The sequence below is a fragment of the Amblyraja radiata genome, chromosome 7 (genome assembly GCF_010909765.2).
Source record: "Amblyraja radiata isolate CabotCenter1 chromosome 7, sAmbRad1.1.pri, whole genome shotgun sequence".
NCBI lineage: Eukaryota > Metazoa > Chordata > Chondrichthyes > Rajiformes > Rajidae > Amblyraja > Amblyraja radiata.
Window position 1 is genome coordinate 48,433,486 of NC_045962.1, and position 12,497 is coordinate 48,445,982.

The following is a 12,497-nucleotide window of genomic DNA, read 5'->3' on the forward strand; positions in this document are numbered from 1 at the left end:
TTATTTCAAATGGACCTTACTAATGTCTTATACAGCTGGAACATGACATCTCAACCCCTGCACTCAATACCCTGACTGGTGAAGACAAGGATACCAAATAACCTCTTTACCACCCTGTCCACCTGTGTTGCCACCTTCATGGAGCTTAGTACCCACACTTCTAGTTCTCTCACTTCTACAACATTTCCCAGGGACCTACAACTTAATCTTGAGTGGAAACAAGCCCTTCGGCCAACCGAGTCCATACTTACCAGTAATCCCCGCACTCTAAAACTATCCTACACACTAGGGACAATTTACATTTTTTTTACTAAAGCCAATTAATCTACAAACCTGCACATCTTTGGAATGTGAGAGGAAACTGGAGCACCCGGAGAAAACCCATGTGGTCACAGGGGGAACGTACAAACTCCATACAAACAGCAGCCATAGTCAGCATTGAACCCGTGTCTCTGGCGCTGTAAGGCAGCCGCTCTACACTGTACCAATGTGCCACTCCAACACTTACCGTGTAAGCCAGTCTTTGTTTCTCCATGCCTCCCGCTGACGTTCTGAGTTTCCCTTTGTGTTTGGTCCCATGGGTACCAGCCAAGGAGGGAACAGGAAATGTCTTGGGAATGTGTTGGACAACATCCAGTTTGGCTGGTCTTGCTGCTTCCACCTGCTGCAACAGTGGCCTCTTTAAATCCGGCCCCACAGCCTCATTCCTGGGAACAATGTCCCGCTTTAGGCCGGGTCTCCCAGCAAGGTCGATGGGTGCACGCTGCTCCTCATTACAGCCTGGCTACGTGCTTTGTGTCACTAAAAGCCGTCAAGGCCAGTACGTAACGTTCAACTGGCTCCTCCAGCTGGGATTCTCCAAAGTCGTATCAATGATCACACACTAATCACCATCAGAAAGGGGCCAGTCCAAGTGCAGAGAGCTCTGCTGATATTGGACGTGATGCCGGCCATTAGTGTGTGATACTGAAAGATACTGGTACTGTTATGGCTACTTTGTATTCCCCCATCAATACCAATACATCTTTGGGGGAACATTGTTTTGTTTAGTTTAGAGATACAGCGCGGAAACAGACCCTTCGGCCCACTGAGTCCATGCCAACTCGCGATACCTGCACACTGACACTTTCCTACACACACTAGAGACAATTTATATTTATACTAAGCCACTTAGCTTATAAATCTGTACGTCTTTGGAACGTGGAAACCAGAAATCCTGGCACAAACCCACGCAGGTCAAGGGGAGAACCATACCAACTCAGGTACAGACAGCACCCATGGTCAGGATCAAACCCGGGTCTCTGGCGCTGAAAGGCAGCAACTCTACCACTGCGCCACTGTGCCTCCCTCCAATTAAGGAGCATTAGCTCCATAAAATTGTCCAAGGGTCCATATAAGCACAGGCTGGTACTGATGGACTATAGCCAGTTGGCCCATGATGATAATGGCTCTCCTGTGCCTTCACGGACCCTGTGGTGAATGTGCTGCTGCAGTGACCATGGGTTGATGTGTTGCTGCTCCAGTGAAGGACCAACAATGTAGATCACATTGGGTTGGAGTGTGGCAAGAAGGGGGAGCTGGGACGGAGTTGGTGGTGTGGCCCTGAGGCTGCAGCTGTCAGCCGTACGAAGGGTGAGGGTCTTGAGTGTCCCCGGTGTTTCCTGTCTGTGATGTACACTGCAGTCAAATAAGCCAAGCATTGTAAGGGTTTTGCCCGGTGTCGGTTTATTTGCAGCCTCTGCATCACATGAAGGGAGGTGACCAATTCATCGCTGCACTTTATACCCCTTTCCCATATTCCTTCCCTGAAACGACTCGTTTTTCATCAGGTGACCCCTCCTTCCTATCAACCTCCGGAGCACCCACCCATTCACCCTCCCCCCACTGGCAGAGAGACACCCCTGCCACTGCGACCTGCCGAGGAGACCAGCAAATGGACAGCCGTAGACGCTACAGGAGGAGGTAGGACGTCTTCCTCTAGTCTGGTGCCCTGTCTCCACATGACAACTTCAAATGCTTATATTATATGCGTGCGTGCATTTGTGGGTATGCACACATGTGAGACATTAAAGAGTGTGTGTGTGTGTGTGTGTACATTTGTATGCAGCATGTATATATGTGTGTGTGTATTTGTTTATGCACGTGTGTGTATGTATGTGTTACGCTTGTGTGCAGTGCACGTTTATTTAGTTTAGTTTAGTTTATTGTCACGTGTACCAAGCTTTTGTTGCATACCAACCAGTCAGCAGAAAGACAAAATGTGATTACAATCGAGCCATTGTATAGTGTATAGTGTACAGTGTATAGATACATGATAAGGGAATAATTTTTAGTGCAAGATAAAGACAGCAAAGTCCGATCAAGGATAGTCTGAGGGTCACCAATGAGGTAGATAATAGTTCAGCACTGTGTGTGTGCATGTTGGAGGATGTGTGTGTACATGTCCATGTGAACGTGCACACAGGTGCATGTTGGCACTGTGTGTATATGTGCCTATGCATTCATGTTGTCTCCGTATTTGCACGTGCATGTGTGTTGGAACTTACCCTGCCTCACCAAATAGTTTTGAGTCGTATTTCACAGAAACAAGTCCCTGCTGACCATCAAGCATCCATTTAAATATTTATTCTCCCCACATTCCCATCAACTCCCCCCCCACCCCCCCCATCCCCCGCCAGATTCAGCCCCTACTGGTTGAATACATACTGGATGATCAACCTACTGGCATCTGCTGCTGAACTCTGGTTTCTACCTTCATCACATTTATGTCTGACAATTGCACTCCCTCGAGAACACCATCTTCCATTCAATCCATTGTGAACCTAAGGACATCCAACACTGAGCTGTCCAGGTCCCTGCGCCCTATTACTCCAATGTTCACTGACCCACTGAGAAAACAGCGTAAGGTGTTGCACTCTCTATGGGTTTCCAGTTCCCTGTACAGTCCTGCAACCCACATCAGTCCCAGCCTCGCCACCCTTGGCTCGATGGTCGGTACCTCACGTAAGCTCTGGAAGTCTCAGAACAAACCTTCCCACCTTGTTCTGTGCCTCTATCACTCCTTAAACCTTGCAACAGCTGCACAGACCTGGGTGCTGCATTCCACAAACTTCACGCACACACTGCGTCCCTCTGTGTGAGGTCCTGAGACAGGAAAGGCTCAGGTCTGTTCTAAAGATCTGGTGAAACAAGAGCTGTCTGAACCTGGAGTTGAGGTCTTGAGCCACCACAGGACTTGCAACTCTCTGGAATTGTCTTGAAGTCTCAGGGGATTACGGATTAATCCCGTGATAATTCCTGACCGCTTGAGACATTCTTGGACGAGTGCCCCAATGTCTCTCAGTTTTGTTCAATGTTAGAAACAAGGAACTGCAGATCTCCAGAGATTCTGCTTGACCCGCTGAGTTCCTTCAGTACTTTGTGTTTCTTTTTTGTTCAATGTTATTCTTTCTAAAACTCACATTCCCTCTCACTCTCTGGGGAGAACAAGGCAGCTTCTGCATAGCAAGATCACAGATGTGCCAACATAATCATGACCAGATTCTGGTGTTGTTGAGGGATAAATGCCCAGATCACAGGGTGAAATCTCTTTTATTATTCATCACCATATTCTGTGACCATTTGGAAAGCAGAGCAGCTGACCATTTACGGGCAAAGACCTGACTGTCATGCTTCAAAGCATGACCTGATGGGTCAAAGACACGTATGTGGCCACTTCACACCACCTCATATTGTGCTGGGAGGCCAGCTGCTGGGAGGCCGGGAGCTAATTGGCCACTGGAAGGCGGGCAGGAGATTGGCTCATAGGAGACTGGCAATTGATTGGATCTAGGGAGGGTGATAATGATCGGCTGCCAGGAGGCTGGTCGCAGGTTGGCTTCTTTGGTTGGCAGCAGATTAGCTGGCAATGATTGGCTCCTGGGAGGCCGACAATGATTGGCTGCCCTTAGGGGTTGAAGGTTGGCAGCGGATTGGCTGCTGGGAGGTTGGCAGCGGATTGGCAGACAATGATTGACTCCAGGGAGGCTGACAATGATTGGCTGCTGGGAGGCTGGCAGCCAGTTGGCTTCTTGTAGGTTGGCAGTGATTGGCTGCTGAAATGCTAGATGCTGATTGGTTGCGGGGATCCTGGAATCGGATTGGCAGCTGGAAAATGATTGGTTGCTGAAGGATGTTTGATTGCATACGTGTTGGTCAAATATTGGAACATTTGCAGTGAACTGCTTCATTTAGCTGGATTATTGAAAAGACCGTTGTGCTCAGTCAGCTGCTCCAGATCCCCAAAATTAAAAGATTACTTTTAAAAACAAGTAATTTCCTTCCATGGTTTATGGTGGATTAGGTGGGAATGGATTTTAGATTTCTCTCTTTCTCCTTCCATTCTATTTGACTCTCTCTCTCCAGCATTTATCTATGTCTCTCTCTTCCTCTCTCAAATCTTCTCTCTTCTCCCTACCCCATTTGTCTCTCCCCTCTCTTCCTTTCCCCCCAGCTTCCTCCCACTCTCTCCCTCGTTCTCTCTGTTTCTCTCTCCTACCTCTCTCTCCCTCTCTTTCACCATTAGTTCTTGCTCCCCCCACCCTCTCTACACAATTTGTCTCACTTCTGTCTATTCCTTCTCCAGATCCCCCTCCCCCTTCTTCTCTCTCTTTTCCCCTGTCTTTCACATCTTTCTATTTGCCCCCTCACATCTCTCACTCTATCTCTCCTCTTCTCTCCTGTTCCCTCTCTCCCTCTCAACTTCTCTCTCTTTCTCTCTATTCTCTCTTCTCCCTCTTCTCTCTCTTCTCTCATATCTCTCTCTCTATCTATCATTTCCCTCTTGCTTTCTACGTATGAAACATCAAGCTCAAGCCTAATCTCAGGGAGTTCAGAGATCCCTTTGCCTATTTCCATGACTTCTCCAGGTGAATGTATAGAAAGGAACTGCAGATGCTGGTATATACCAAATATAGACACAAAGTGCTTGAGTAACTCAATGGGTCAGGCAGCATCGCTGAGGAAAAAGGATGGATGACGTTTTTGGTGTGGACTCTTCCCGTCCCAAAACATCGCCATCCCTTTTCTCCAGAGATGCTGCCTGACCCGCTGAGTTACTCCAGCACTTTGTGTCCATCTCCTGGTGAATGTTCAGTTGTAATTCCTCCACCAAGTTGCTAGAGCAGATTACCTGACTTTGCTCTCTGTGGGATCTGTTAGTTGTTGTTTTTCCTTGATTACAGCATAGACGGTGTCTCTGGTTGGTTGTGAAGATGTTCAGGACATCCAGAGGTGATGGAAGGAGTCTCTCATATGTACTGGATATCGAGGATCCTCCAGCAGTGAAAACAACAGCCACCTCCATTTAGAGAGTGTCTTTCATGTAGCAAAGCATTCCAAGATTATTGGGCATTATGTGGAGATTTTGAGACAGCTGAGCTGAGGCTTGGTGTAGGGGGGCTTTAACGGGGAAGGAGACGTGGAGAGCAATGGGGAGAGAATTCCAAAGTATGGGTGAAACCATGGCCTGTGTCACAGCAGTCACACTGAAACTGTAAGGGACATAACTTGCTCTGGAGTACACCAATTACTGTATGATGTAAAGGCCATTCGGCCATGAGCCCATACTAGCTCTCAGAGCAATTCCAGTCACCTATACATTGGGAGCTATTTACAGCAGTCAATCATCCTACCAGCATGTTGGTGGAAACACATGGATAAAAATAACATGGATAAAAAACACGCAGTCTCAGGGAGAACATGCAAACTCCACAGACCGTATCTGAAACTGTAATTGAACCCAGGTCACGGAGGCTATGGCATTAACTGCTGCCCCCCTGTAAGGCTGGGGCAGATTACAAAGAGGGTTAACGTTGGGTACTGCAGCACAGAGAATAAATAATTGTTGGTGATCTACAGCACATAGTGTCGCATGAAGAGAGTGTCTCAGCTGCTGCCTCTCAGAGCTGGACTCTGGGGCCTGGGCGCCATCCAGTGGCGGAACAGTGAACTCTCGCAGCAGGCAGAGCAATGGTCACGGACAGAGCACGCCTATGTGTGTATGTGAGAGCACTGCACATTCTGTGTGTGTGAGTGAGTGAGAGTGTGCAAATGCTGCCCATTTGTGCTGTGCAAACTTTGTATGTTTGTGTGGTATGTGAAAATCCTGCTTGTGTGTGAGTGTGAACATTGCAGGTTTGTGTAGCGTGTGAAAATGCTGTTTGTGTCTGAGTGTGTGTGCACGTGCATGCGTGCTGCTCCATCAGCTTTCTACTGTCAGCTGAGTGCCAGGCAGGGCCAAGCACTGGGTGATGTCGGAATGGCTACAGTTGGGGAGTTGTGTTGCGGGTGAAGGTGAACTGGATCAGTTTAGGTTAATGTCATGTGTATCGAGGTACAGTGAAAAGCTTTGTTTTGCATGCTATTCGAACAGGTGAGATATACCATACTGAAGCCAAGCTCAATACAATAGGTATAGCATGGGGAAGATGCAGAGTGCAGATTTACAGGTAGAAAATAAATTAATAAAAGTAGAGTGATAGTTTTGGATGATAGTAGATGCTCTCCTGGGATCAGAGGAACTCCTTTGTGGAATTATTTACCTCAGAAGGCTGTGGAGGCTGTCAATGGATATTTTTAAGGCAGAGATAGATAGATTCTTGATTAGTACAGGTGTCAGAGGTTATGGGGAGAAGGCAGGAGAATGGGGTTAGGAGGGAGAGATAGATCAGCCATGATTTAATGGCGGAGTAGACTTGATGGGCCAAATGGCCTAATTCTACTCCTATCACTTATGACATGACCTTATGATCAACACACAGAGTCACCACACTCCAGCTCCATCTTGCTATGGTGGGGGTGATGGTGAGCTGCGTTGGTGATAGTGAGGGGGTGAGGATAATGGTGAGCAGAATGGGGTGATGGTGAGCAGGGTTGGAATGATGGTGAGCACGTTGGGGTGATGGTGAGCACGGTGGGGCTCGAGATGAGCAGGATGGGGGTGGGAGTGGAGGCGATGGTGAGCAAGATGAGAGAGATAGTGAATGGGCTGGGTGGCTCAGCATACCGCTCAGAGGGCAGGAGCCTGCCACCTTCAGCACTAGCACAGAGGACTGCCTGACACACTCTCTGCCTGATACACTCATTGACACACTCAACATGTAACATACTCACTTGCGGCACACTCACTGCTTGACAAATTTACTGCCCAAAACACCCACCATCCATCACACATCATCTGATGCACATCCTATCTGACACTCCCTATATTAGAAAAAACATAGAAACATAGAGAAATAGGTGCCCATTGGACCCTTCGAGCCAGCACCACCATTCAATATGATCATGGCTGATCATCTAAAATCAGTACCCCGTTCCTGCTTTTTCCCCAGAACCCTTGATTCCTTTAGCCCTAAGAGCTAAATGTAACTCTCTCTTGAAAACATCCAGTGAATTGGCCTCCACTGCCTTCTTTGGCAGAGAATTCCACAGATTCACAACTCTCCAGGTGAAAAAATCTTTCCTCATCTCAGTCCTAAATGGCCTACCCCTTACTTTTAAACCGTGACCCCTGGTTCTGGACTCCCCCAACTTTGGGAAAATTATTCCTGCATCTAGCCTGTCCAATCCCTTAAGAAATGTATATGTTTCTATATTATTCTGTGAGATTCTATAAGATTTCTGCCATTGACAAGGAGAAAGATGCAAGACAATTGTATTTAGCTCCTGTTCTTTGATCCATTGGGAATGCCCAAAATGTTATTTGCCAGAGACTGACATTGTTTCTATAAGATATCCTCTCATCCTTCTAAATTCCAGTGAATACAAACCCAGCCGACCCATTCGTTCGTCATATGTCAGTCCTGCCATCCCGGGAATTAACCTGGTGAACCTACGCTGCACTCCCTCAATAGTAATAATGTCCTTCCTCAAATTGGGAGACCATAATTGCACACAATACTCCAGGTGTGATCTCACCAGGACCCTGTACAACTGCAGTAGGACCTCCTTGCTCCTAAACTCAAATTCGCTTGCAATGAAGGCCAACATGCCATTCGCTTTCTTCACTGCCTGCTGTACCTCCATGCTTACTTTCAGTATTGATGTACAAGGACACCCAGGTCTCTTGGCACCTGCCCTTTTCCTAATCTGACACCATTCAGATAATAATCTGCCTTGCTGTTCTTGCCACCAAAGTGGTGAACCTCACGTTTATCTACATTATACTGCATCTGCCATGCATTTGCCCACTCACCCAACCTTTGCCACAGAAGGCCGTGGAGGCTGTCAATGGAAATTTTTAAGGCAGAGATAGATAGATTCTTAATTAGTACAGGTGTTAGAGGTTATGGGGAAAAGGCAGGAGAATGGGGTTAGGAATGAGAGATAGATCAGCCATGATTAATTGGTGGAGTAGACTTGATGGGCCAAATAGCCTAATTCTGCTCCACCACATCCAGCTCCATCTTGCTATGGTGGGGGTGATGATGAGCTTCGTAGGTGATAGTGAGTGGGTGATGGCAATGGTATCCAAGTCACCCTGCAGCCTCATAGCATCTTCATCGCAGCTCACACTGCTACCCAGCTTTGTGACCTGCAAACTTGGATAGGTCACTTTTAATTCCTTTGTCTAAATCGTTAATATATATTGTAAATAACTGGGGTCCCAGCACCGAGACTTGCGGCACCCAACTAGTCACTGCCTGACATCCTGAAAAGGACCCGTTAATTCTTACTCTTTGCTTCCTTTTAGTAGTATTTCACACTTCCCATCTGACACACTCACTATCTGATACACTCACCATATTACACACTTCCCATCTGACATACTCACCATCTTACACACTCACCATTTGATACACTCCAGATCTGACACGCTCCCAATATTACACACTCCCCATCTTACAGTATTTCTTAACACAGCCTCCCTCCTCCACAGAGCTGTATTCCACTAATGGTGGAAGGGAACCCTAGTTCCCAGTCACCGTTCCTGCGGACCGGGTCCCGGTGTGTCCCAGTGTAAAATGACTGGTCCCTGACAGCTGCTCCCATCTTCTCTTTCCCTCCAAGCAGGTGAGAGGAGGAGCCAGGGGACACTTGGCTCGAAGGAGGACAGTGGATTGAGCGTTGGTGTGGGCACTGCAGCCAGAGGAATGAAGGTACACAGTCACTCAGAATGGCCTGCCGCGTGAGGGACGAGATGGTGAACAAACTCCTCCTTGGGCTGCTGATTATCACACAGCTGTAATGGCCTGAGCTGTTGGTTATGGCCTTGTGCTTCCAGTGTCTATCAGCAGAGGGCAGACTAGAGCCACCTTTTCCAAGCCATATCTTAACCAAAGCCTTTAAATGCTTACTGTAAACCCATCACCTTAGCAACTGTTTCCAGGGACCGTCAGCAAAAGGAGCGACTTCCATTTCCTTCACCCTCAAAATAATATGGGTCGGCATGAAACGGGTGGGCCGAAGGGCCTGTTTCCATGCTCATACAAACTTGAATAATGCAGCACTGGAACAGGTCTTCGACCCACAATGCCCCTGCTGAATGTGATTCCAAGTTAAACTCATCTCGTCTGCCTGCACATGATCCATATCCAGCCATGTGCCTATCAAAAAGCCTCATAAACACTTCTATTGTATTTGCTTCCATTGCCACAACTGCATCTGCTTCCATGCTCAGTGACCATTTGTGGGGAAACTATTTTTCCTGTTCTCCCTCCCCCCCTCTAAACTGTCTGGCCTCATTTACTCCTGCGATCACTTCATAATTTTCAATATTTTGATTTAATCTCCTGTGATGTGGACACCACCTCAGCGATTATTAGCGATTTGGTCTCCATTAGCGATTTGGAGAAGCCCAACAGATTAATGAACGTGCTGGCAATTTTGACCTGAAACTGCACCTCAGATTGGCACTTTTGTGAGTTTACCTTGGGACTGGTGTGTGTATGGGGATGGGTGCTGGAAAAGATAAATAGATGGGCTTGTGTTTCTGACGTAATTCTCATTTGCTTCCTCCTTTGCAGGGTGACATGGGTGATCCTGGAGAAAAGGTAAAGTTGGAACGCCGATGGAAATTTACATTTTCCTGGAATTAAACATGAAATTTGGCCTTAGCGTCCATACAGTAACCTTCTTGCCTTTCCCCTCGCTCTACAGTTTTCTCCTCTTCCATTAACCATCAGATTCCGTTTTGCAAGTAAATGTTGAATTTACTTTATCCTTTCAGGACCAACAAATTAACTTCCACCTGTTCTCCTGTAAATAAATAAAAAACAAACTCCAGGCGCTGGAAATCTGACATAAACACAGATGCTAGATGCACTCAACAAGTCAGGCAGCATCAGTGGAAAGAGGAATAGAATCATAGAGGCATACAGCATGGAAACAGGCCCTTTGGCCCAACTTGTCCACGCCGACCAAGATACCCCATAGCATTGACCTGAAACAATAACACTGTTTCTCTCTCCATTGACTCTCTAGTTCATTTGCCTTTCATCTTAAATCCTATAGTTTTCACCACTTCCACCAGGGGAATGATCTTGTACTGATCGATATGATCTAAACCCCGTCATTCTTCATGGTATGAACTTCGAGTTTTACCAATTTCAGCAACCTGTTCTTCCCCATCCTACTGCTCCATCTAGGTCCTCTGTTCACCTTTCTGTCTCTCTCCTCCCCTCACTCCATTGCCTAAATCTGTCACCCCTCCCCACCTAGCCCAAAGTGCTCATCACACCTCCCTTATCTGGTTCAATTTATCACCCTCCAGCCTCTTTCTTTATCTTCTCCCTTCCCTTTCACCCCACATTGCTCCACCTGTCTATGAACTCCATCCTCATCTAGTTTCACCTATTATCTACCAGCCACTCTCTCTCACCTCTGTATACTGCCTATCTCTCCTCTACACTTTCAGTCCTGAAGCAGTCGACCAGAATATGATTAATATGACTTCCCACTCTCCACAACCCTTGTGAATTCCATTACCAGAATATTATCATTTTCCAGCTGTCTGCTTACAGATAGAGCTATAGAGCTGTACAGCATGAAAACAGGCCCTTTGACCCAAATTGTCTTTGCCATCTAAGTTGGCAATCTGGGCTAGTCACATTTGCCTTCCTTTGGCCCATGTTCCTTTGAACCTTCCCTGTCTATATATTTGTCATTTGAGAGTTGTAATTTCTGTAACTTCCTCTGACAGCTCGTTCCAGATATAGACTATCCTCTAAATGGAAAATTTGCCCCTGAGATGCTTCTTAAATCTCTCCTCTCTCACCTAAACCTATGCCATCTAGGTTTATAATCTTCTACGCTGAGAAAAAGACTGTGAGCATTCAATTCAAACTTAAGGAAGGACATTCTTCCTATTGAGGGAGTGTAGTGTAGGTTCACAAGGTTAATTCCCGGGATAGCGGGACTGTCATATGTTGATAGATTAGAGCGACTGGGCTTGTGTACTCTGGAATTTAGAAGGATGAGAGGGTATCTTATTGAAACATATAAGATTATTAAGGGTTTTGACACGCTAGAGGCGGGAAACATGTCCAGAACCAGGGCCATAGTTTAAGAATAAGTGGTAAGCCATTTAGAACGGAGATGAGGAAAAACGTTTTCACACAGAAAGTTGTGTGGAATTCTCTGCCTCAGAGGGTGGTGGAGGCTGGTTCACTGGATGCTTTTAAGAGAGAGTTGGGTAGAGCTCTTAGGGATAGCGGAGTTAAGGGATGGAGAGAAGGCAGGAACGGGGTACTGATTGTGAATGATCAGCCATGATCACATTGAATGGCGGTGCTGGCTCGAAGGGCCGAATGGCCTACTCCTGCACCTATTGCCTAGTGTATATTGTCTAATTTATCCATGCCCATCGTGATCTTGTATGCTTCAGTAAGGTCACCCTTCAGCCTCCTACATGCTAAAGAAAAAGTCCCAGCCTATCCAGCATCTCTCTATAACTCAAACCCACAAGTCCAGGTAGCATACATTTCTAGAAACTAGGAACTGTAGTTATTGGTTTATAAAAGAAGACACAAAGTGCTGGAGTAACTCAGCGGGCCAGGCAGTATCTCTGAGGAACATGGATAGGTCATGTTTCGGGTCAGGATCCACAATCAGACTGAAGGATCCTGACCCGAAACGCCATCCTTCCATGTTCTGCCTGACCCAGTTATCTGAACACTTTATGTCTTTATTTATCCTGGTGAATCTCTTTTGCACCAAATTAATGACATCCTTTCTATAGCTGGGCGGCCAGAACTGCACACAGTACTTACTCCATGTGTGGCATCGCCAATGACTTCTACAGATGTAACATGATGTTCCAACTTTTGTACTCTATACCCTCGCGAATGAAGGCAGGCGTGCCACCCTGCCCACCTGAACTGCCACTTTCAGGGAACCATATACCTGTACTCCCAGATCCTGTATTCCACGACATTGACCATTTACTGTCTAGGTCCTGCCCTGATTGACATACACTCGGCCCCATCCCTGTGCTCGCTGATTAATGCAGCCACCCCCTG

At 46.8% G+C, this 12,497-nt stretch overlaps 1 protein-coding gene across 1 annotated transcript in view; it reads left to right on the forward strand.

Moving 5' to 3' along the window:
• col18a1 (collagen type XVIII alpha 1 chain) overlaps window positions 1-12,497 on the forward strand; it is a 166,776-nt gene that overhangs the window by 65,083 nt on the left and 89,196 nt on the right. The window contains 3 exon segments of the mRNA XM_033023498.1: window positions 1,830-1,962; window positions 9,049-9,137; window positions 10,005-10,031. Coding sequence (XP_032879389.1) covers window positions 1,830-1,962; window positions 9,049-9,137; window positions 10,005-10,031 — 249 coding nt within the window.